This window comes from Herpailurus yagouaroundi, unplaced genomic scaffold (assembly GCF_014898765.1).
Source record: "Herpailurus yagouaroundi ecotype Mexico unplaced genomic scaffold, PumYag 140, whole genome shotgun sequence".
Taxonomy (NCBI): Eukaryota; Metazoa; Chordata; class Mammalia; order Carnivora; family Felidae; genus Herpailurus; species Herpailurus yagouaroundi.
The window spans coordinates 50,477,517-50,503,440 of record NW_024412395.1 but is presented as its reverse complement, the minus strand read 5'-3'; the positions used below and the strand labels follow the sequence as shown (position 1 = coordinate 50,503,440).

At 39.9% G+C, this 25,924-nt stretch overlaps 1 protein-coding gene across 2 annotated transcripts; it reads right to left on the bottom strand.

Annotated features, from left to right (window-relative positions):
- Positions 1-2,006: 2,006 nt before the first annotated feature.
- Positions 2,007-24,672, bottom strand: DHRS9 (dehydrogenase/reductase 9). 2 transcript variants are annotated; one of them, XM_040475302.1, is made up of 5 exons: positions 24,519-24,672; positions 10,838-11,209; positions 9,158-9,416; positions 5,432-5,595; positions 2,007-2,722 (listed from the first exon to the last, which is right to left on the bottom strand). In XM_040475302.1, the coding sequence occupies exons 2-5, from the start codon at positions 11,148-11,150 to the stop codon at positions 2,499-2,501; spliced, it is 960 nt and encodes a 319-aa protein (XP_040331236.1). In that variant the 5' UTR covers positions 11,151-11,209; positions 24,519-24,672; the 3' UTR covers positions 2,007-2,498. The 2 variants fall into 2 exon arrangements, with proteins under 2 accessions (XP_040331236.1, XP_040331235.1); XM_040475301.1 differs by lacking the exon at positions 24,519-24,672 and adding an exon at positions 22,279-22,456.
- Positions 24,673-25,924: the final 1,252 nt, after the last annotated feature.

Below are 25,924 nucleotides of genomic sequence, written 5' to 3'. Positions count from 1 at the left end.
TTGTGCAAAATGATTAGGTTCTAGAGATCTGCTGTACGTTCTGATGATACAATACTGTATTGTACACTTAGTTTAAGAGAGTGGATCCCGTATTAAGTGTTCTTACCACATTAAAAACAAATAAACAACACAACAATAGCAACAACAAAACATACCCTGGATATGGTTGGGGTTAGATGAAATCATTTGTGTAATGTACAAATGCATTAAGAACCTGACATGTACTAAATATTAAATAACCATTGATATTATTTTCTTACTATACCTGTGGGAAGCTAGACTTCTTGGATTACCTGATCCATAAGCCAGGCCCCACCGTCTATTGGGCAGCATCATACTCAATTTCCATTTGTCATATCTAAGAGGAAAAAATAGACCCAGAATCCTGAGAGTAAATCTTTTACCTGATCGTGGGACTGAATGATTTTTGTCCAGGGTTTATGCTATGTATCCATAGCAGAACCCTTCCCATGTCCAGTTCCTCAAAAGGGACTGGAGTGGGACTGTTCAGGGCAGTTGCCTGTTGTAGAATGTGACAGAATGCCATGTTGCCTTGCCTGACCTATTTCAGGCCAGAGTGCTGTTTATTTCTAGGGCCTAATCAGGCAAGAGCCGTGATCTGGTTCTTTCTTGGGCAGGTGCTGTGTGCAAAAAGAGTTTGAAAAATTCTGCTAAGCTAGAATCTGCATTAGAGCCCTGGCTATTTTAGTACCTCATATATATAGTACGAGGGAAATTACTCATATTTTCATTTTAAAAATGAGTCACAGAGCTGAGAAAGAATGTCAGTATTATGAATGTCAACAGAATTGTCTTATTTTTTAACAGGCAAAAATTCAGGAAACTGTTGACCAGCATTGTCCTTATAAACTGTGGTTTAGATTAAATTGTTACGAATGATTTCTATATATTAAAAGGCTTTCCATTTTGTGACTGTTTAGCTATTTCCTCCATGCTGATGAGACTGTGGTCTCTCACATTCCTGACAATTATTGGAATTAATAGAGAAGAAAGTCAAAATTGGTCATTTTCCTTAGAAACTCCTGGAAATTTTCCTTATTAAATATTGGCTGGGTTGCCCAAGGAAATTGTGGAGTTTCTGGACAGATTTTCAATTGAAGTGGTGGTTCTTTTTAGCCTGGATGGCTTGACCATATCCTGCTTATAGGCAGAGAATTAGATGAAATGATTCTTGATGCTCTTTGTTCTGTGACCACTGAGCCCAGAAAGCCTCAACATGGAGTTTCTCCAGACCAACAGATAGATCATGAAAAGTCACCATGGCAACTAGTTTCTGAAGGGAGGCTTACAGCAGAACCAGAGGTAGGGAGCCATTGTGGAAGTAGTCAAAGGCTTAAGGAAGTTACAGGATTTTAATTGAACTGATTCTTTTTTTTTTTAATGTTTCTTTATTTTTGAGAGAGAGCCAGAGCATGAGTGGGGGAGGGGCAGAGAGAAAGGGAGATACAGAATCTGAAGCAGGCTCCAGGCTCTGAGCTGTCAACACAGAGCCCGATGCGGGCTCAAACACAGACGGTGTATGCGTCAATGTTCACGGTGACCTTGAATAGGCTGTTTAGCCTCCACAGCTCCCTCTAAAATAGGCAGGCTTGTCCTGGAATCTCCCTCTCTCCACTTTCATACTTGTTTCTTCCATTCAGTACTCTTGTCCTGCTCTTTTCCTTCTCCTACTTGCAGTCCTACTTTGTGTTTTTCTGCTCCCTGTAGCCGATACCAGTCACATGATGCTTCCTCACCCTTCCTTCTCCTGACCTGTCAAAGCTTACAAAAGTGAGTTCCAACCCTTCAGAGTCTTCTTCTCAGCAAAATAACATATCCAATCCTCTCATGAAAAGCATTCTACTTACCATTTTTTTAAAAAAATGCTGTTAATTTTTTAAAGTTTATTTATTTATTTTGAGGGGAACAGGGCAGAGAGAGAGAGAGAGAGAGAGAGAGAGAGAGAGAGAATCCCAAGCAGGCCACACTGTCAGCGCTGAGCCTGATGTTGGGCTTGAACTCATGAACTGTGAAATCATGACCTGAGCTGAAATTAAGAGTTGGACACTTAACCAACTGAGCCACCCACGTGCCCCAGTATTCTGCTTATCTCAACATTTTGGTAAGGGGCAAATACTTAACATTCTGGAGTTCAAGGGGTAGTGGCTAGAGGCATGGAGCGGGTGATAGATATCATTTTGAATGGGAAAGTCTTTCAATTTCCTTTACATCCTATTAAGCAGGCAAAACCTCAATATTGGGCAGGTGCCATCCTGGCCTTTCTATATGACCCATCATCACTGCCCTTCTTTCCAAAGAAGGCTTGAAAAGGGACCCTGGGACATCCCGAGTGGTGGTTGGATTCCCTCATTTATCAAAAGAGGCATGATCTAAATGAGTCCAGGTTGGATCAGGTAAAGAATGAGACCAAAAAGGAGATGTGTCCTTGAAAGCAGCCAATCTCATAGCCTGGGGGCAGGCATTTGTTGTCAGCTGACTCACACTGCCTTGGGATTAGCCAGCTCTACTTTCTGTTTCAACAATAAAAAGTCTTGCAAAACTGCTGGCATGTGAGACAGAGGTATCCAGAAGGTCTTGGCATCTCTTCCAGCAGCATAATGGGTCTTGGGGAAGAGACTCGTGAGAGCGTGGTCCATGCACTCCACCACCAGGGAGAGGTCCATGTTCACAAAAGAATTAGTGTCTTTCAGTTTGTCTAGACCTGTAAAAAGAGACAAAAACACCCTTACTCTTTGGAAGAAGGGGAGAAGGGGTGTGGGAGGCTAGGGTGTAAAGGGGAGGATGCGTATGTGGGTATTTATTTTGAATTGGCTGTTATAATTGAGGCCCTTTGTGGTGGGTTTCTATCTGTTCTTCAGGAAAGGATACAACCGTGCTTTCGTTAGACCCCTGGCTCTCAAACTTGAGTGGGCAGCAGAATCTCCTCGAGGGCTTGTTAAAACACAATTGCTGGGTTGGTTCTGACTCACTACCTGTGAGATTCATATATAGCCTTTAATACTACAGTGTTAAAGTGGGACCCAATAGGTAGGTGTGAAGTGGGACTCAATAATTTCCATTTCTATCAAGTTTCCAGGTGATGCTGATGGTGCTGGTCCAGGGAACAAACTTTGAGAAGCACTACTTTAAAGCAATGAAGGACAGATGCTTTATAGTCTATGAGGCCCCTGAGCCCAGGAAGTTGTGGGTTGGAGTCCAAATTTGTTTTAAGGGAATACTATATAGGAAATGTGGGTGTGCATGTGTGTGCATACGTACACTCACATACCACATACTACTATAATTCAGTGAATAAAGAGGGAATCATCCCCAAAAGTCTTGACTCAGAATGCTAAACACAGGCTGGTTATCAGACAGATGAAATGTCTGCCTAATGAATTATGATAGCTTTAAAGAGGCAGGTATTTTATCAGAGATTGATAATGGCTCAAAGCACTCCTCCTGTGCTCTTAAAACATACCTGAGTTGTGTCTTCTTAAGAGAAGTCTATGATTTTTAAATCTTCCCTTCTACTTCAGGCCTTAGTGGCTGCAAGTTATTCAAAAAACCTAACTGAGATTACCTAATAAGTCTTAGTGTCTATTTTAAACTCTTACAACTATTGCCTTGGAAATGAAGAAAGGTGAACTTAAATTTGTGGTCTGCTTTGGAACTGTGAGTCTGGCTGATGTCCAAGTCCTGATTTGGAAAATTCTAATAAGAACAATCAGTAAAAGAGAGGATACCTCAGCCAGGGGCCAAGTAAAAAATAATTTTCAGATGGCAGTTCATGATATATTCATAGGCATTTAGAAATATCAATGTCAATATCAAATAGAAAAAGCTCTTTTAAATGAGGGATTTTTTTCCTGAACTACTTAGAATCTTCAGAGTTGGTAATGAGTGAGAAGCTGAGTTTTTAATGGCAGAGGTTCTCAGCATATAGTGACATGATGGCACTGGGAGGTTTGTCAAACCAGACGTTCTCGTTGATATGTATGTATGCATCTGTGTGTGTGCACAAGTGTGTGTGTGTTGGGTGGGGTTGGGTGGTTGAGGCAGTCTGTCATTCTAAAAGCCTCCCCAGGTGGATCTGACTCAGCTCTTGGCTCCACCTCCAAAACTTCCAGCCTTGAACCTTGTCACAGTTGGCTGACTTACCAAATCCATCAACAAAGAGGCAGGACCAGAGTTTTAAGGTTAGAGTGACACAAAGTTAGGTGGGGCCCTGTTCGGCTCAAAGCAGGAGCTCAGTAAGTGTTTGAGGAATGTCGACTAAGTTTGTAATAAGACCAGGAAGTTTGAGGTGGAGGCAGAGCCCTGTCACAGGAAGTTCCACCAGCTCCTTAAAGCCTTGTTTACATTATAGTGCAGGGCCCAAGGATAAATGGTGAAGTCAGGCTGTCTGGGTTCAGATCTAGCTCTTCTACTTACTAATTGTGCAACATTGGGCAAGTTACTTCTCTATGCCTCTGTTTCTATAAAATTAAGGTAATAGCTACTTCATAGGGTTTATTTGGGCATTTTAAATGAAAGAGTCCATGTAAAGCACTTAGAATGGTGACAAGTACATAGCAAATGTTCAGTATACATTAGTCATCATAATCTAATCTATTATTATTTCTCCATCCCTGACTCAATCTGATTTATGTTACTTTTCCTGCTCTCTCCACCCCCACCCCCACCCCCCCAACCCATGCATTCTTGCTCTGGAAAGCTTCCACCCAAATAATTCCTTCCTGTCCTTTAGGCCTTACTCTAACCTGACATGTCTCATAAAGGCCACTTAACTAGCAATGCATTCATCCAGTTCTGAATTTCTTGGGTAAGTAGAGACTGCACCATCTAGCACCCACTCTGGGCTGTTGGGCTCTGTCTAAGAAGTATAGCATCAATTTTCTTACACATTGTAGAGTCACTGTTTTACAGTTTCACGTGGTTACTTTTTCTTGTCAACTTGACTATATACTAGGTAAGGGTCAGAGTCTGAGTCTTTATATTTTGTAACCTCCATGAATCCTTGAACAACGTTTAGTGAGTGGTTGTTTACCAAAAAGAGGAGGTTTATGTAGAGTTGAAGATGGGGGGGCTCCAGCCTGGACACGATCAGGAGGAACTGTATAGCCTTCGGTAGGACATGCACCTTTCTAAGCCTCTGCTGACTACTCCTATGGTTCTTTTGATGAGTAAATTATAAAATTTATAAGGTGTTTAGTATAGAACTTGGCACTTGGTAACTGCCCAGTAAATGTTTGTAAACCCTTGAAGTGAGAGATGGCACTGGAATTAATATGAATCTCTGATCCATATCTAGGATTCCCTATTGGTATATTATTATGAACACCTTATTTTTTTTCATTTAATTTTGAGTCTCCTTCGTGTTGTCTATGATAATGAACCCCAGAGGAACCCTGGTCCACCAGAGACTTACTTTTTTCAATGTAACCTTCTCCGTATTGTTGTTTTATATCTGGAGACAGATGTTTCCAAATGGCAAGTTTTTTTTCGGTGGCCTTTACTGGATCTGATAATCCTGTTTTGAATAATCCTGGTTCAATACATGAAACGTGTACACCAAAAGCTTTCATGTCCCGTCTGTGAAAAGAATACACTGATGATGTTTAATCCAGTTTGGTTTGGAGAATGTTTGCTATTTGGATGACTATTTTCTTTCTTATGAATTTTTTTCATGGAATCACAGAATTGGATAGGTTGGAAAGGAGTAGCTTGTTCTATGCTTGCAGCTTGCAGGTGAGGAAGCTGAAGTTCAGGGTGGCGAAGGGAGGGCGGTTTAGTGGCAGAATGGGAAAGGCATCTGGGTAGGCCCATCCCCAGCTTAGTACTCCATGTGAAGCCAGATTCTCTCATTAAATTGACAAGCATTCAGGTTAAGGACAGGTTTCTTCTCAGCATGCAAAGCACCTTCTGGAGAAATGGACTGATGATTGGCCTGGGTGGATAAGTTTACCTCCATTCTAGGAATGTGAAGAGATTGTGGAACAAGTGAGGCTAGGCTGAGGGACACAGTGTGACAATCCTTGATGTGGCTAATCTGTTCCCTCTGCTGCTCAGTGAGCTCTTTCATTGTGTGGCCTCAGAAAACCAAAGGTCTGTTCATTTACTGGGCAATAAGGTTTTAGGGGAATCATGGAACCCCCCTCCCCTACCCTGGGCCTTTTAAAGCAAAATAAAGTATTGCAAACCATTATATGAGTAATTACCTCCTAAATTTAATTTATATTTCCACCAAGGATATATAAGGAAGTAATTACTCATTTTATACAAGTCTTTATCCTAAGATTTTTAAAGAACTCTACCAATGAACTCAAAATGTGATTTATCTTAGGTTCTGCTTTCTAGCAACATGCCTAGTGGTTAGTTTGCAGTGTACTTAACTAAAAATACAAATTATCTTGGGGCGCCTGGGTGGCGCAGTCGGTTAAGCGTCCGACTTCAGCCAGGTCACGATCTTGCGGTCCGTGAGTTCGAGCCCCGCGTCAGGCTCTGGGCTGATGGCTCGGAGCCTGGAGCCTGTTTCCGATTCTGTGTCTCCCTCTCTCTCTGCCCCTCCCCCGTTCATGCTCTGTCTCTCTCTGTCCCAAAAATAAATAAACGTTCAAAAAAAAAAAAAAAGAAAATTAAAAAAAATACAAATTATCTTGATCTTGAAAGATTTTGAAAATATGTTGCTTGCATTAAAATTTCAAGGGTTATTTTCCAACTTAATTGTACTTCACACACCTATCTTCTGATCTCCTTTGGGTTTTGGAAAGTATTTGGGAAGATTTGTCTCCCCACCCACTCATGAAATACCATATAATCTGGGGACAAAAGGCTTTAAGTCACCCAACTAAGCTTACCAGGTAAGTAAAACCAGCATGAAACCAGTATTTTTGCTTGGCAAATACAGCTTTAAAGAGACCCAGGCTTCTCCCAGTTGGACCACTGTCCCTAAACCCTCCTACATATAGAAATTCTGGAGCTGCTACTTGACTGTGGCCTGCATGCACAGTACCTTTTCCAATACCAGTTCCATGATTTAGAAAAATACCCACTCTTTATTGGGTAATTTCAGGCATGTAGAGCTGTATTGCAATCACACAAACACTTCACTTGAAAAAAAATTTTTTTAAGTGGTTATTGGTCCCCAGGAGGATAGGAAGAAACCCTGTTGCTTTTTGTCTTTCTCTTTCCACCCATCATGTGGCCCTATGCCCAGCACACACATGGGAAGTAGATGGCAGAATAGGGTAACATCTGGTTGGAGGGAAGTCCCAGGAAACAAGAAGGAATGGGAAAGATCACAGAGAGGAGCTGAGGAAAGTGACCCCGTAACATTGTTTATGCACTGCACTTGAGCATGTATGGATCTGACATAGAGAAGCAAACTCTGGGACAACCATCTTCTGTATCCTAGACTGGCTACTGTGTGGTACATCTATGGGACATCTCTGGTAGCAAACAGGAAAAAGTACAGAATGATGGTTAGCAGTTGTGACCTGAATACAACCTCATCAATTGTCTGCTAAAACAAAAATATCAACCTTCTCTATAGGACTTAAATAAGACCCATAGTCTCATATAATTCCAAATATTCAGCATAAAAAGAACTGGAAACATTCCAAAAGAACTGGAACATTCCAAATGTTCAGCATAAAAAGAACTGGAAAATCTCAACTCACATGGGAAAAGACAATGGCAGATGCTAATGCCAAAAGGACACAGATGTTGGAATTATCAAAGTCTTTAAAGCAGCTATTATAAAAATGTTTCAAGTACAAAAGAAAATACTTTTGAAGTCAATGGAAAGTTACAGAACTTCTCCCCAAAAGGAAAAGGCAAAGAACCAAATGAAAATTTTACACTTGAAAGATATAATAACCAAAATAAAGTATTTATTGGTTGGATTCAATAGCAGAATGGTGATGGAGGAACGTCAGTGGATTTGAAGGTAGATCATTAGAAATTATCCAATTTGAACAGCAGAAAGAAAAATGATTGAGAAAGTGGACAGAACCTTAGGGATCTGTGTGATAAAACCAAAGGTCTAACATAGTCTCAGAAGGATAAGAGAAAGAATGGATTACAGGAAAAAATGTTTGAAGAAACAATAGCTGAAACCTCACCAAATTTGGCAAAGATATAAATCTACAGATTCAGGAAGCCCTGTGAATGTCAAATGTTATAAACCCAGAGAAATCCATATCTGGGTGCACTTTGTTTGCTAAATAAGTCCTTTGTTTTAGGTTCTGGGGTTCTCTGGTAGGCACACACGAAAATGATGTGGTCAGTGCTTTCTTGGGGGAGCAAAATCTCCACCTCTGATTAGTAAATTCCTGCTCTGAGTTTTATTTGGAGATGGAAGCACCAGAGGAAAACTGTATTTCTTGTCCTCAGGGTGGGGTTGGGGAGGTTATCATCTCTTTAGCTGTAGTGTCTGAAATGTATGGGAATATGGGTCAGGAGCTTGCAGAGAGAGAGAGAGAGAAAGCTATGTAGCTGAGTCATTATTTTGTGATAATTACATTTACTTTATCAGATAATTTTCTACTGAGGGTTTATTTATTTATTTATTTTAATGTTTATTTCTCTTTTAGAGAGACAGAGCACAAGTGGGGGAGGGGCAGAGAGAGATGGAGACAGAATCTGAAGCAGGCTCCAGACTCTGAGCTGTCACCACAGGGCCCAACATGGGGCTAACCTACAGCTGTGAGATCATGACCTGAGGGAAGTCAGACGCTTAACTGACTGAGCCACCCAGGAACTCCTCTACTGATGGTTTAAACAGAATGGTGTTGTTGTGTCTGCAACTGATAGTTACACTAACGGAGAGGTCTGCCTTGATTTAGCCTCCCTGTATGATTCCTTAACTATTTAACAAACTGACTTGTTGAATACAAATTCACCATCGCTATCAGCATCATGCATCAATGCAAAAAGTAAAAAGAGGCTTGTCTAGACTTAGGTCCAAATCTCAGTTCTACCACTTACCAGCTGGGTGACCTTGGGCAAGTTACTTAATCTGTTTCAGGGGTATTATCTATTGGGAACTATTATTGGGAATAATTTAAAGCACTAAATAGAGTGCCTAGTGCATAATAACCACTCAGTAAACATTACCAACTAATATTTCATAGTATGTCAATGTTTACTTTACCTTAAGCTGTCATTGAAGCCTTCTAATGCATATTTGGAGAGAGTATAACCCCCTCCACCAAGTGCAAGCCGACCTCCAATGCTGGAGACATTGATAACCCTTCCTTGAGCTTTTTTGACCAAGGGAAGCAAATTTAATGTCACATCGATGAGTCCAAACAAGTTCACTTCAATAGGTTCCCTGTAGTCTTCCACTGTCAGCCAGTCGGTGGGAGCCAGCACTCCGAGAACACCAGCATTGTTGATCAGACCCCAGAGACCTAGAACAGAGGAAAGAAAGGAGTTGTGATAGAAGATGGCACTGATATGGGCATCCTTGATGGAAATACAGCCCCTGCTTTACACAATTGTGCCATTTCCTCCTTCTAGCCATGTTCCTTCTTTGAAATTCATTACAGTTTTGGGAAGTAACTACTCTCAGAGAAGGTGGGAAGCTAAATTGGAATAGTTGAAGCTCTGTTACAATTTCACAGTAACTCTATTTCTGGTTCTGAATGTAAAATACTGATACTGTCTGAATGAGCCTTTTACTTTTTCATCTCAGATGTAGAGTAAAATGGTCTATTTTTCCCACTTGCTAGATGGCAAAGTGAGAGATTATTTATAAACTGCTTTTTACAGACAAAGAGCAGTATCAATCTACTTCACATCTATTTTTGGTAAAAAATCTAGTCATCGAAAGTTTTATTTTATGATGGAAAACATTTAATATTGTTAAATTTGTTTGGAAATCAAGTATTAAAAATGGTCTGTAGGGGCACCTGGGTGGCTCAGTAGGTTAAGTGTCTGACTTCGGCTCAGGTCATGATCTGACGGTTGGTGAGTTAGAGCCCCTCATTGGGCTCTGTGCCGACAGCTCCCAGCCTGGACCCTGCTTCAGATTCTGTCTCCGTCTCTCTCTGCCCCTCCCCTGCTGGTTCTTTCTCTCTCTCAAATATAAATAAACATTAAAACATTTTTTAAAAAAATGATCTGGGAACATTATCAAACCATTGCTTTTAAGGTTCAGAGTCTCAACTACACAATGAAGATGTGATAGAGAAAAATCACATACATTTGGTTTCTTTTTTTCCATTTTGGACCCTAATATCTTCATTAATGAGAATATTTCAAGCTTCATTCAAGCCAATAAAAGTCCTCTCGTTTGGAATGCTGTCATCTTGGCAGAATGAGGTCCGATGGCTTACTACTCTATCACAATGATCTAAGACAGCTTTATCAGAGTCTCAGGCTATTTTCTACCTTTTCCCATGGAAAATGTGTGAGTTGTGGAATGATTTTAGAGTGAGAAGTAGGTCCCAGGTATCCAGATGGCAATTTGGGGATTGCTCTCATGATCTCCTGTAGCTTTTAGCTCCAAGTGCCTTTGCTGTATATGTGGCTAAACTAGGACTTCACGAGAGAAGAGCAGGAAAACTCAATACCTCCAATTCACTTCTAAATTTGCCCACCGAGACTTATGACTGAGAATAATGGGGGCTGTGTCTTTCATGCAAACAGAGAGCTTGCAACTTGGAACGACTGAGGGCTCTATCCTAAGATTTTCCCAATATTCTCCAGTACCATAACTGGTCTTTAGGAGACATTTTCTTTAAAGGCCATTTAAGATCCAAACACATTTAACTTAGCTGTAGCTACTTTACAACACCCCCTCCATTTTTCCCACCCCTGTATCACTCACCTTTTTCCCCAACTTGGTTTTTCACCCACTGGGCAGTCCTCTTGACATTCTCTGGGTCCGTTACATCTAGAAGCACGGTGTGAAGCCTTTCTGAGGTTTCTGCCTTTAAAGCTGTTGATTTTGATTCAGTCAGACAAGCAGCAATTACATGAAATCCTTTTTTATCAAAAGTTCTGGCTGCCAAATTTCCAAAACCCGTGTCACACCCAGTAATGAAAATGTACTTATCAGTGATGTCTGCAATCTTTAGTTGTCTTTTGTAATTCCATACAAAACCACAAAAGATTAGGAGGGCTAATACCCAAAAGAACATGTTCTTTCCAGTATATGATAGGAACTCTCCTTTCTTGTACAATAAAAGAAGATGGTGACCTGAATGTTCAAAATTAGAAAGAAAATTCAAATTAGAACCATCAAAGGATTATAACCCAATTTTTATGAACTTCAGATACTTTAATGCATTCGAGTAGTTTTTTAAAAACAATAACTGTTATTTAGTTGGAAACATGGCCATTTAAGTGCTAAACCATAGCTCTAAGTAATGTGAAAACCAACCAAGCTACAGTCAGAGAAAGTAAACAGGAGAGAGAGAGAGAGAGAGAGAGAGAGAGAGAGAGAGAGAGAGAGACAGAGAGAGAGAGATTGAGAGATGCCATGGCAAAGCTGACACGGTCATTGGGTTTGATGTGACAGTAATCTCATGTGTGAATTCATCTATCTGAAACACGGACTGTCATGGTAAAATCTTATCTCTTGCAACTTCATGAAATTCAATCTATTAGAAAATGTTCAATTTCAACTGATTGATTAGATTCTTAATTATTCTTAGACTGTCAGCAAAAGGAGAGTATTTTGGTATTGCCATTATGAAAATGTTCCTAAGTTGGTTTCCAGTTTCTTATTTTCAGTAGCTTATTGTCATCCTTCAACCCAACTCTAAAAACCATCACAACACCATGCAGAGAGTATGCAGTGTGCAGCCACCAAGGAGTTCATGGAGAGAGGGTGAGATGAGTGGGAAGAGACTGAGGGATGCTGGCTGAAGGCACAGTGTCCCAAACAGAATCAAGAAGTCTCAGATTCTGTTCCCTCTGGCTTTCTGTGAGGAAAAAGGTTTGCACGTACATAGGACAAAGGAGAGCAAATTCTTTCCTGAAAACCATGAAGCTTTGACTATAAGCAGTGCAGAATGACTTGGACAATTAGTTTGACAGGGCTAGATGGCCTAGGGCCTAAAATCAAAAAGGTGGAGGGCTTCCTTTCCCCTTTACTCAGAAGACTGCACCTGCACTTTGCCTCAGCATGTATTACCTTTTTTTACTTTTTTTAAATTCAAAATATTATGTCATGTACACTTACTACATCAATTTAGAAATATCACACTTCTTTTTGGATTAAAAATACATGTTAAAAAAAGAATATTATATTAATTTTATAATCTTGACCATTTAAATGCATATGCTGTCTTAAAAGTTACAGTAATTATTGGGGCACCTGGGTGGCTCAGTCAGTTAGGCATCTGACTCTTGATTTCAGCTCAGGTCATGATCTCATGGTTTGGGCTCTGTGCTGACAGTGAGGAGCCTGCTTGGGATTCTCTGTCTTTCTCTCTCTGCCCCTCCCCTGCTTGCAAGTACTCTCTCTTTCAAAATAAATCAATAAACATTAAAAAAGGTTATTATGCAGTGTTTGGCTGCAAAATTACAGTTGTGAATGAATCAAGCAATTGTATGATTGAAAACAAGGGTGGTATTAATTTGGAAGTGTACTATCAAAAGTATCACAGGGAGGGATTTCAGACTATTTGGAGATATAAAATTCCCCAATATATACATATTCCCCATAATATAGATATAAGATATGTACTATGATGTTTGTTATTTACAATCAGCCAATACTGTCAATTTTACTGTGGGTACCGGTGGCCAGGGAAGGGCAAGCTATCCCATAGGACAAAGTGAACAAGAACTGGAGGGCATTTACCTGTTTGCCTAGGTCTGAGCATCACGATGGCTCAGGCCTCCTAGCTCAGCCATAGGCAACACAAAGGAGGAAGACTGGTAGGTCCCACCACATGTAAGAGCAGCCCTGGGCCTGTATTGGCTCTCTCTGCCTTTGGAAGCAAGAGGGGCAGCAGAAAATATCACCTTGGGAAAAGCCCTATTTCCTTCGCTTTTGACTCAGAAAATTTCCTTTCTTTGCCCCCTGTTCACACATATCTCTGCCCTTGATCCAGAGCCACCCTTAGGATCAAGAGGGGCCTTATGTGCAAAATAGAAGATAAGACTTCAGTTGAAGTTCAGACCTTACGGGTGCTTCTGGAATCATGACTGTTTATGGACACTGTGTTCAAAGTACTTGCGAGGCCAAGCAATTTTATAAACTTTGACCTTTCTCTCTCTCTCTTTTTTTAATGTTTACATATTTATTTTGAGAGAGAGAGAGAGAGAGAGAGAGAGAGAGAGAGAGATTGAGAGAATGAGAATGAGTGAGCAGGGGAGGGGGCAGAGAGAAAATGGAGAGAGAATCCCATGCAGGCTCTGTGCTGACAGCATAGAGCCCAAACCATGAGATCATGACCTGAGCCAAAATCAATAGTTGGATGTTCAACCAACTGAGCTGCCAGGTACCCCTGGACTTCCTTTTTCTTTCTTTCTTTCTTTCTTTCTTTCTTTCTTTCTTTCTTTCTTTCTTTCTTTCTTTCTTTTTTTTTTTTACAATTATTTCCTGGTTTTTCATTTGAACCATTTAAAAAAACTGTTCATTTTTTTTCCTGCTTGTAAAAGTAACTTATGCTCATGGTAAAAAGAATTTGGCAAATACGGAAAAAATTAAAGAAGGAAATAATGATTATCACATTTGGCTCTTAGTGTTTTGGTAAGTCTTCTTGTATATATATTTTCCTGTATACGTAAATGTTTCTCTCCCTAATAAGGAATAGAAATATACAGAATTATACACACACACTCATGTGCACACATACACACAATTTTTGTCTGCTGCTTTATAAGGAACAGATTATTTCAGATTAAAAATAACGCAATCTAACATATCTTCTTCACTTCTCAAGGAAATTCTGGGCTCTGCCTCCATCTTTTTTCCCAGAAAAAGATATATAGGTAAAGAAAGAAAAGGCAAGAGAACTATCAATTGATAAAAATAAGTCAGAGGTAAACATTAAAATATGGTAGGTTTGAGCAAACTAGTTGATTCTTTGGATACAGCTGTGCCTATTTCTAAAGCAGTCAAGTTTGTAGACTGTCGTGGCTTAATAATTTGGCATAGTTTCACAAATCTTTCCTGCGTAGGCGTTATTGATTTGTGGCAAATCAATGTCCATGTAGTAGAATTTTCCCTTCTCAAACATATAAATACATTAAAAATGTATAATTTTGAGGTGAAGTGTTGGTGTAACTACCTTTTGCAAAATTTCATGTTTAGATATTTTAAGGAAATTTTGTATTTATAAATTCAAGTAGTATAGTGTTATGTTCAAGTCTGGCCTCAATAAATTGAATAATTGGATAACTAAATGTTGAATATGTTTTCTGAATGGATTCTGTAGCCTTAACTGCAATCCAAACCCCATGGAATTATTTGAAGAAGGCAAATGCTCATGGAGTTTAATGTGTACTAGATCAGAGAGTAGAAACTTTCTATGTTGTCAAGTTTTGCTGGGGGCAAGCATAAGGGGAGTAATTGTAAAAGAATGGTTTACATTTGTGAAGCATTCTACACTATACTTTTACATATAGATCTCATTTGGTTCTCTCAACAGCTTTTTGAGTTAAAGAGGGCACATTGTTTGCCTCATTTTATAGAAGAATCAATATGCTAACTAATAAATGTAAAAGGAATGATGGAATTAGAAAATCATCATTTAGCAACTGACATCATAACAATTATATCAGAGAAGTTTGATCAATGAATGCTAAAACTAGTAGGTGAAATTCTGATAAGAAACCATTATAGAATCTCAAAAAATCTCCCCATAAGATAGGCACTAGTTAAAAAGAGAGTAATAATAATTTCAAAGAAGAGAAATCTGACAGATACCACCTTACCCAAGTGATAAAAATTAACAGTGCTAGTCATGGGACAAACCAACATTAGGTGCCTCCTGGGATGGTGCATTGGAAAGGACACAGCAACACTTTTGCACATAAATGGATCCTAATCCTGCATGGAGCTACATCTTCCATAGACAATATATGGCATATACTCTTTAAAAATGTCAAAGTCATGAAGGAAAAGAAAGATTGAAGACTGCTCCCGATAAATGGAGACTGAAGAGATATGACAACCCAATGCAACATGTGATACTGGACCAGAAAACTATTTTTTTCTTTTGCCAGAAAGGATGTTATTTGGTCAACTCGTGAAATTTGAGTGAGATTTGTTGATTTGGCAAATAATATTGCATTCTCAATAAATATTAATTTTTCAATTTTTATAATTTACTAATATTATATAGAAAGTTCCTGCTTTTTAGGAAATATACACTGAAGTATTTAAAGATTAAGTAGCACCATGTCTCAACTCAGTGAAGACCATGTCTTTAACTCTGTTAAGAAAATAATAAGAATATTCATATAAATAAGTAAACATATAAAGGAAGCAAGTGGAGTTTCCATTGATAGATGAATGGCTAAAGAAGATGTGGTTGCCCAACCACAAACAGGTGGCTGCCAGGGCAGAGGTGGGGGGTGGTGGGGGTGGTTGTGGGGGGATGAGTGAAATAGGTGAAGGGGATTAACAGGTATAAACTTCAGTTATAAAAGAAATAAATCCCAAGAATAAAAAGCAGAGTATAGGAAATATAGTCAATAATAATGTAATAACTTGTATGGTGATAGGTGGCATGCATTTTGTAATGTATATGAATGTCTAGTCACTATATTGTACACCTGAAGCTAATATAATATTGTATACCAACTATACTTCAATTGACAACAAAACCCCCACATACATATGGTTATAAAGAGAGAATGAAAATGCAAATGTGGTAAAATGTCAATATTTGGGGATTCTGGGTTGTATTATTTTTTCAACTTTTCCACAAATTTGAAGTTATTTCAAAATAAAAAAGTACAAATTTGGCAAGGGAAAATAAAACATTTTTTTTTTTTCCTGAGAAAAGGCTTCACTAGACCCAAAGGGTTTCATGAACAAAATAGGTAAGAACTCCAGCACTTCAGAATCTAGTGACCTTGGACTTCTACTCTTTGGTAAATTCACCTTCACAACTAGTGGAGAAAAACAAAAACTCAAACCAAAGCAGTAAGATTCCTTCCTCCTTCCTCATCCTCTCCATTTCTCCCGTACTTCCTTGTTCCCTAGCCAAACACACTTTTCCTTGGTGACAAGCCACAGAGAAGAGCTTTTTAGTTGTTAAGGATGGGCTCACACTTTTGTTCAAAAATTTTTTGAATATTTATTTTTGAGAGAGAGAGAGAGAGCATAGTTGGGGAGAGGCAGAGAGAGAGGGAGACACAGAGTCTGAAGCAGGCTCCAGGCTCTGAGCCGTCAGCACAGAGTCCGACGCGGGGCCCTAACTCATGAACCATGAGATCATGACCTGAGCCGAAGTCAGACGCTTAAAGGACTGAGCCACTAAAACGCCCCAAAGGTGGGCTCACATTTTAAAATGTGTTGTCTTTATTAGGCACCTCTCTAGGCTGAGGGTCATTTCAGATGCTGGTGTCCCAGCCTGCAGCTGGAATCCAGGAGACTACCAACTCTGACCTAGAGTTTTATAAAGCCTGTCCTTACCCCAAATATTATTGTCTAAAAAATACTGGTTCTTCTTCAATTCTTAAGGTTCACATTCCTCTAGGTCATCGGACCAGTCAACCATAAACCAATACATACACACCTCTGACCTCTAATAGTATTTTAGCCAAGATTCCATGTGTTGTCATGTTCCCGAGCAGCAGCCCTTGGTCAGAGTCATTGGGAACATGACCTGTATACAGAAGCTGATTGATGGCTCGTTGGTTCATTGACCACCAAGAAGTAAATGAATAACTGTGATTACTATGGCTGCCTCAACAATACACCGCCAGCCTGGTCACCTTCACATGGCTCCTTGGTCCCTAAAATTCAGAGACTTGGGGCACTGACCTTTGTGGCTTGGCTGTTTGTTTATCTGCTTTGTCTTCCATCTCACAACAAAGTGCTTACCAGGGGTACACATCGCTTGGTTCAAGGCAAGGAGCACCTCATCTGTAACAGTCCCCTTAGGATGCAGTGGCTATGAGCCTGTGGACTCATCAAAGGTGAGAGCAGAGTAAAGGAGAGCAGGTCTGCAACCCTCACACTGCAGTGTGTGGACAGCCGCATCCTCTGAACCAGTCCTGGAGATATTTCTTAAGCCCAAATGAACACTAGCCACTTTGCTCGGAAAAATAAATGTGGGAAGCAAGGACTGAGGCCACACACACACACACACACACACACACACACATACGGCAGTAGGGCAGGGGTTAGGAACCCAGGTCTCAAAATCAGACAGGTAGAGGTCTAGTCCCAGCTCCTCTATCATCAGAGGACTTTGGGCACATTATTTATATTTTCTTAGCCTCCATTTTCCTATTTGCAAAATGGAAATAATAACTTTTCCGTTGGAGAGTACCTCGTAAAAAAAAGTGACTAAATATCTGCTACATAGGCAGAAGCTTATCGCTGTGGCAGGATCAATCGTGCTCACTTGGGAAGGGCTGTGGTACTTTTCCTATTTTGGGTCAAATAATTATTTGTTGTGGAGTCTGTCCTGTGCATTGCAGGATGTTTAGCAGCACCCCTGGCCTCGATCCTCTACATGCTAGCAGCACCCCCACCCCAGTTGTGACAACGAAAAATGTTTGCCAGTTGTCCCCTGGGGGACAAAACTGCTTCCATTTGAGAAACACTGGGCTAGAGGTTCCTTGCCTTGTGGGTCCAGAACTTCACAACATCAGCACTATTTTTCTGGAAGCTCAGTCATTAGTTCTTTGGTGGTGCCACATTGATGAGAGTTTATTTATTTTTAATGGCCTTACCAGAAAAGTTTTATTACTTATAAAATATAACTCACATCTTGCTAATATTAGTATTAGTTTCTATGATTTAGAAAAAGTGCCTTTTTTTCATCATGAGGTTGGAGGCAGTGAAAAAGCCAAAGTTAGAAATTACCAGGTTAGCACTCCCAACATTTGTGAGGCCTCAATTCTGGCTAAGACTTTTGAGTTTGGGCCACTACAGGTTCCTCTGTGGAAGCCCTTCTGGTGGGATGCCAATTGATTCTGCAGAATTCAGAATATGGTACTAGAAAAACCATGGTACTTGGATTCCCAGGTTCACTTGGATTCCCTGACCAGTTCACCAGGTCAGGTAGGAACGGTAATAACTGCTATGGTTTATTGAGTGCTTGCTGTATTCCAGGCCCTCTGGTAGAATCTATGAATATTTATCTTATTTATTTATTTAATTATTTTTGAGAGAGAGATACAGAGAGACAGAGAGAGAGACAGAGACAGAGCATGAGCAGGGGCGGCGCAGAGATGCGGGGCTCGAACTCATGGACCGTGAGATCCTGACCTGAGCTGAAGTCAGCCATTCAACCAACTGAGCCACCCAGGCGCCCCTATCTTACTTAAACCTTACAGTAACATTATCTCCATTTTATAGAGAAAGAAACAAATTCAGAAATGCAGGTTAATTGGCTCAAGATACAATCATAGTGCTGTTTGGGGACCCCGGCCACTTTGATTTGGCTATTCATGCTTTAATCCTTTGCTGCACTGCCACCTGGATTCCCACTGAACTCTGTGAGTCTGGGCTATGTGTACAATTCTCTACAACCACCAGTACTTGTGTGATACTGGGTATTAGGTAAATTAGTGCTATAGAAGGAAAGAAGGAAGAAAAGAAAAGAAGGAAAAAGTTTCAACTCTAAGCCCAGGGTTCTGGTGATAGTTGGGTTAAGTCTTTGAGCCCTCTGAACCATCAGGCGAAAGGCTAATAATAGCAATATAATGTTCACACTTCCAATTTAGGAAACTTTAAGAACTTTTGAAGAGTGTTCAAGTAATATTTATCTCATTTAATTGTCAAAATATTTCTGTGAGCTAGGTTCAGTAGGTATCGTACATGAAGTTATCAGCCAGAGAGTGGCGAGAGCTAAAATTCTGATCTCTGAACCCCTAGACTGTGTGGAAGGAGAAGGAATAACTGCAAAGAAATTAGCACATTATCGGTTAGTAGGAGGAATGGAAATACTTTATCAAAATTCTTGACCACAAAGATTCAAAAGGAACCAAGAAAGGAGAACTAATTGTGTCTTTCATTTGCCATGCAAAACGCTTTGTTGCTTTGGGAAAATATTGCAACTCGATTGCTGTCCTTGTTCGCTTCTGCTTTTTTTTTTTTTTTTTTAAACTTTCTATAACCGGGTTTATTTCTCTAGCAAAAAGTCCAAAATAAGATGCTTTGATTTCACTTCTCTTACTCATCTTCCTCTCCCCTTTAAAATTAAATGACACAATTAAAAATAAACAAAAGAACTGAGAATAATGTCTCAATGTCATTCTGAGCAATGCTTTTCATAAGAAATATATAATTCTTTTAAAATACATCCTCCAACCAGATTTCATTTCATTTCTACATAACTCCATGGAGGGCTTTTGTTTTAGAAAGCAATATTGAAACTTGTCAATCACACTGATTGATAGGAATTTGTAGGGTTTGAATTTACTTGCAATTTGTTGCAATCATGGCCTAAGTTGAATCAACAACTAAGTTGTTCATTAAAAAACATCAAATAGAGAGCATTTAGAAGTAGCTTTCTAATATTTTCTTTTTGAAGTTCTCTTGCACAGCTTTCGTAATATCGATGGCATTCTGGACATATGTGTCCTTAGTACATTTAAATATCATTAACCTAGCTAAGTATACCAAATTCCTTTTTAGTTTGATCTTTTCATTGTAGTAAGAAATTCTATTTGTTTGTTTTTGTAACCCAAGTGACCTTTCACAGATTTCGGCTGCACTTTTAAGAAAAATAAGTGTTTACATCTAATGACACAAACTAAATCATATGACTAATAAGTTATGTTTCTGTGAAAAAAAATGTTCAAGTTGGGCACCCAGAAATCTAAGGAGAAAATTTTAAGTGAAGCCAAGGGATCCTATATGAAGTATGCTTCCATTAAGTAACAAATGCTTCTTTGAGGGTCTGATTAAAATAATAATTGATGATGATGATGACGAAAATGATCATGATGATATAACTGAGGGGGTATTTGTCATCATGGAAACATTAAGTTCTCTCATTCAATGGAATGAAGAAGCTCCTTTGACAGTGACATTCCCCTTGAGTCCTGCTTCCTCCAGGAGGGAAGTACCCTGGGTGTACTTTGTGTGGCGGGACCGGTGAGACACGGAGGAGGGCGTGCTTCCTTTGCAGACTCATTCATTCAGTCTCCTAGAAGAGGTCTGGCAGCCACTCTTAATGTAGGGAAGGCCTGACGCGTGTACATTTGGCGTTTTTAGTTCTAAGGATAAAAGTATCTCTGAGTTGCTTCTGCCTTTCCTCAAAACTTTTTCATTATCATTTATCATAACACCTACAATTAATTAATTAATTATCCCCGGTGCCCCTAGTTGATGGCTTTGCCAATATGCTTCCTGACAGTACTGGCAGGGTAAGAATTATTGGTAAAGCCATGGCTACTTCACTTAAGAGATTGTATATTGTATATGGTTTAGTTTATCATCACAAGGCTTCAAAAAAAGCTTAGAAGATGGAGAGAATGTTAGGTATGTATACAGAAAATGTGTTCAAAACTGCAGTGTGTTTCTTTTCCTACACAGTCATCTTTGAGCGGAAGTAAAGGTGTGAGTTTTGAAAATCTGTACCTTAAGAAAGTGACATTGTTATAAGGGTTTTAAGACAAATTCCCCCTTTCCTCATCTGAAATGTATAAGATAATGATTTTTTTCCTTGTATTTAAACATTGGGATTTGTTCTAAAATTGGGCGCACTTTTGAAGTCTCAAAAACATGAAGATGATACAACATTTAAATTTCATTTCATGCAGCACCTAGCCAAGGATATTCTTAGAGCATCTAACATACACTAAAGGATACTAAGATAAATAAAGCATGGGGTGCCTGGGTGGCTCAGTCAGTGAAGCATCCAACTTCGGCCCAGGTCATGATCTCACAGTTTGTGGATTCGAGCCCCACGTCCAGCTCTGTGCTGACAGCTCAGAGCCTGGAGCCTGCTTCAGATTCTGTGTCTCCCTCTCTCTCTGACCCTCCCCTGCTTGCTCTCTGTCTCTCTGTCTCTCTCTCAAAAATAAATAGACATTTAAAACAAAATTTTTTTAAAGGATAAATAAAGCACTGTCCTTACCTTGGGCTAGTAGGGTAGGGGGACATCTCAGAGCTATTTGTACAACCTTAAGTTGATTTTTTTATTTTTTTTTAAAATTTTTTTTTTCAACGTTTTTTATTTATTTTTGGGACAGAGAGAGACAGAGCATGAACGGGGGAGGGGCAGAGAGAGAGGGAAACACAGAATCGGAAGCAGGCTCCAGGCTCTGAGCCATCAGCCATTTAAACTTTTTCCTCAGTTGCTAAAAATTAACCCATTGAGAGAGTGTGCCATGCCACCATTTTATTCATAAAGCCTTTAACAAAGGCTGCCAAGATTAAGTGGCAGTGAAGCCACTAAATTGACTTTCTCCCTTACCTGTTGCATGTTGGGAGTCAAAGTGAATACAGACTCAGACTGGGGGAAAAGCCCAATGTCTGAAAAGCCCAATGTCTTCCAGGTAAAATGCCAGGCACAGGATCATGAAATGGAGAGTAAATATCTGAAGCAAGTTTACTGCTCTCATCTTAGTTTCCAGGAATCAAATATGCACTGTGAGGAGTTCCCTGCTTCCTTCTGCCCTAGAAGGTGTTTTTCTCACCCACTTTAGTGTGCATGTGTGCATTCGCCTCAGGTGACATCTGATAATATCGGCAAGGCCGGTTGATAAACAGAACAGAACTATAGGTAGCAAATCTGCTGCTCTAGTAAGAAACTCAGCTAAGATTCCTACTGTTTTTTGGAGCCCCTCCCCCATTCAGTTTCCAGCTAATTATAAGTTTTACAGATGGTGTCAAATAGGCATAGAAAGAATAACTAGATATAAATTGGATTGTAACTCTAGAGTGCCAAAGAACATTCAAACAGAGACCTGGGAGAGCTTAAGGCAAGGATCTGGGTGACATTGGGATCACTTTTATGGTAAGATGGACTCAGTGTCCATCACAACCTTCTAACATTGTTATTGTTATTGTAGCATGAAAAATAACTCGATTAATTTTGTAAGAGTGAGGAAAATCAAAGGCAGTTTGAAGACTGACATGAGAAACCAAGAGATAAAGGACAGAATTCAGTCATCGGTTACCTTACTGAGAATGAACTGGGGCGCAGAAGCTGTTGTGGACCGGTTGGGCTAAGTGCCGTCTGCATACTGTGCTGGGCAAGGAAGGGTTGAGCCACCTGACCACACTGATCCCCTGGAGGTGTTGATGCCTGGGCTTCCGTCAAGTTCTGAGTTCATATATGTGTGAGAAGTCCTCCGGTTCCCACCTTACTCTGAGTCACTCTTATATGACACTGATGACTAACTCTCTCTTCAGTGGATGAAGGAAGCCAAGAAGCTGGGGGTCAAGTGTTTCCAAAGGAATTGGTAGTAGCTTCAGTAAATTAAATTTAGCAACTTTCAGAAGAGACTTAAAAATGATTAATAACATTCCTTTAACTCTGAGTGCAATCTCTTAACCAAATTCAGCGGTTGAAATAGTGTAACGTGGAAACATTTTGTAAACTGTCTGGTGCATTGTTTTAATCATTTAATTTTGAATATGATTACTGTTCATAATCTCTAGGGTTTTTTTTTTTTCCTCCTGTTAACCTGCCTTTGCTAACTTAGTACTCCTTCCTTCCTAAGAGAGTAGGTAAGGGACACCAATCTGATGATTCTTTTTATCATTTTTTTTTAACACCGATGAGCAAGGAGATCAAAATAATTTAGTGAAATGAGGTTCTGTACTTATTTATGAGTCTTAAGGTATGTCGAGGAGATCTTACCTAAATGATTTTTGGGACTAAATCACTGAGAACAGGAAAGGATGCCCCTTCCCTTCCCAGAGTTGTTCTATTTCAGAGTTTATCACAATTGACCTGCCGTATCCATGGACTGCAATGGAAAATATTGAGGCTCCAGAGGAAGAGGAGGAAGAGACAACGCTATTATGCACCCGCCCCATCCCCTAGGCTACCACCTCCCCCCTTAGGCACACAGCCAGGTACAAACTCCACTGATTGTTTACTTTCAGTTTCCCTACATATCAGTTTATTGCTTTATGTCTCAGACTGCCCAGACTTCTGTCTTCCCTCTTTGAAAATGCAGTTTATTTTAGTTTAGCTGGGATGAGTGAATGAATGAACATATCTGTCTAGGTAGAGCTTGAACACTGCTATCACACTATAAATTAAATGGGGATCGTTTGTCTCCAAAAGAATAAGAAGCCAATACTGAAATTTATACAGGTAAAGATGTAGGGCGCCACAAATATGCCAAATATACTTCTTCCCCTTTAACATTCTGCAAGTCAAAGTAAGGCTTACATAGAAAACCCCTTAGAGAAATAATACATTGACTTAGATCTACATGAAGAAAAGTATAAATGATTAATATCAGATCCTTTCTGTGAGCAAGTTATTGTCATTGAGATGGAGAGAGCTATAAGCACCTGGGTGGTCATGTAGGATTGAAGGGAAAAGGAGAAAGAAAAGGCTATGACATTAGTATGTTTTCCCCCTTGTCAAATGGTCCCATATAGGGGTTTAAGCAATGGAACTATTTGTCAGCAGTAACCATATCTGGACTGTAACTACATCTACATTCAAATTCACATCTTTTTTTTTTTTTTAATTTTTTTTTCAACGTTTATTTATTTTTGGGACAGAGAGAGACAGAGCATGAACGGGCGAGGGGCAGAGAGAGAGGGAGACACAGAATCGGAAACAGGCTCCAGGCTCTGAGCCATCAGCCCAGAGCCCGACGCGGGGCTCGAACTCACGGACCGCGAGATCGTGACCTGGCTGAAGTCGGACGCTTAACCGACTGTGCCACCCAGGCGCCCCTCAAATTCACATCTTAAAAGCTAAATTTCCTTTCATTCTATTCCTTAACAAGGCAAACTATGAGATGTTGCTTTGTTCAGCACTCTCTCTAAGTTAGTTACACTTCTGGTTGTCGAAGGTGATGTAAAAAATACAGAGCAAATTGCAATTCTATTTTTTCCCTAGTTCCTTTATAAAGCAAAAGATTGCACTGTGGATTTCATTTAAATGTATTCAATGTTGATAATTGGGCTGTACTTTTATGGGTACTGCCAGTGTCAAAACACTAAATATACGACTCTCCTTTTTCTTCTAAATCTCTATGTCTCCCATATTTCCCCCAATTTCTGTCAAAGGGTGCCTTCTCCACCTTTCCAGACCCCAAAACGCAAGGAGAATGTCCAGATTCAAGACAGTCTCTGGTGACATATATCGGGTTTTCTACAACTAACTGCACTGTGCTGGGGTCCAAGCCAGACATAATCCTAAATGAGTCAGATGAAGAAAACCACTTACCCCAGCACCGTAGGCTGTGGTGGGTCCAGCTCCTGAATATGGTTGGTGTCACTCTGGTAGGGGGGTGGGGGGCAAGGCTGTTTATGCTGAGTGTATGTTGGCCTTCCCCTTCCTGGTATAGTATAATCCACTCTCTCAGGTCACTCCCAGTGGACTGTGCCTTTCTGAATAACTCTGAGTTGGTATTACGTCTTTGTATTTTTAAAAGTGTACTTTGTAATTTTTACTTCCTCCTTTTGTCAACAGACAGCGCTCTTATTTCCAGTATAAAGATTCCCCTTTTTGCACCAACAATGCGTTTGAATTCGAGCTGCTTAATTGCAAATGCTGCCCATAAATGCGTTGCTAGGCTTGGTCAAAACTAGGAGCTTTGTTGCTCATTAGGCATTTCCTGACTCTCCCCATTGTAGGATGAAGCTGGGCTAATCTTTTGTTTCCCTCCACTGTTAAATCCTTACAAATACTAATAGTTAAGGACTGAATTGTGAAAACATTTAGTAGATTCTTTGAAGAAAGATCTTATTTGCAGAACACACAACCGTTTAGCTTACTCAAACAAGAGGTCTTGGTTTGAAAGATGGGGTGAGGAGTATTATATTAGGGAGCATTGCCCTGGAAAGAGCAAGAGAGATGAATGAAGGCTTAATAAGAAAAATGTGACTCTCACAGAGGAAGGAAGTGGGTCCTCCTTTTGGTGTGACTGTCACATGTAGACCATTAAAAAAACCATGACTTAGGAATGATCATCTTGCCAAGTTTCTTGGTTTCTTCTAATTCAAGACAACTCCCCCGCCCAGAATCTTAGTTGAGATGGCTAATGACTCAAATGAAATTAAGAGCAGATGGTAGATACATTACATTGTGCAATATGTAACACAGTAGGAAAGAACTCACTGCGATCCATGAAATGGAGAGAAGTTAGAGGTTAACTCTTAGCAGTTAGAGATAACTGTCTTCAGACCCTGTTTGGGGGTATTTTATATTATCTGTTCTGTGCCAAGCCTGCATTAGGTTCATGAGATACAAAGATGAATAGGGCCTTTTCTATTGAAGAACCACTTGCCATTAGCTCACTGAATGCTGATTAGGAGATCCCACAGAGGTTTTCCTCTCCTTGAATGGCCCCTGCTCCTTGCTGGCTTCCAACATGTGACTCTTACTTGTGACTTTTTTTTTTTCCACTCCTTGAGACTGTTTTAGATTGCCAAGGAAAGGATGATCTCACCCTTTGCTGTGGATGTGTGAAATGCTACAGACTTTTTTGACAGCTATCTGGAAACATCAATTAAAATAAAATATACATGATATCTTTTGACCCAGCAATCTCACTCTCAGGAATCCATCCTACAAAAACAAAAGCCAGCATATATGTATATGTGAACAAGATGTGGCAAAAAAAAATCCAG

Bases quoted from the DNA above. Each gene is read 5' to 3' on its own strand.
- DHRS9 (XM_040475302.1), bottom strand. From the start codon at position 11,150: ATGTTCTTTTGGGTATTAGCCCTCCTAATCTTTTGTGGTTTTGTATGG. The intron at 5,596-9,157 runs GTAAAGTAAACA...TTCTTTTCACAG, and splicing joins GGCTTCAATGACAGCTTAAG to ACGGGACATGAAAGCTTTTG. The intron at 2,723-5,431 runs GTAAGTCTCTGG...CTCTTTTTACAG, and splicing joins AGAAGGTTACATTGAAAAAA to GTCTAGACAAACTGAAAGAC.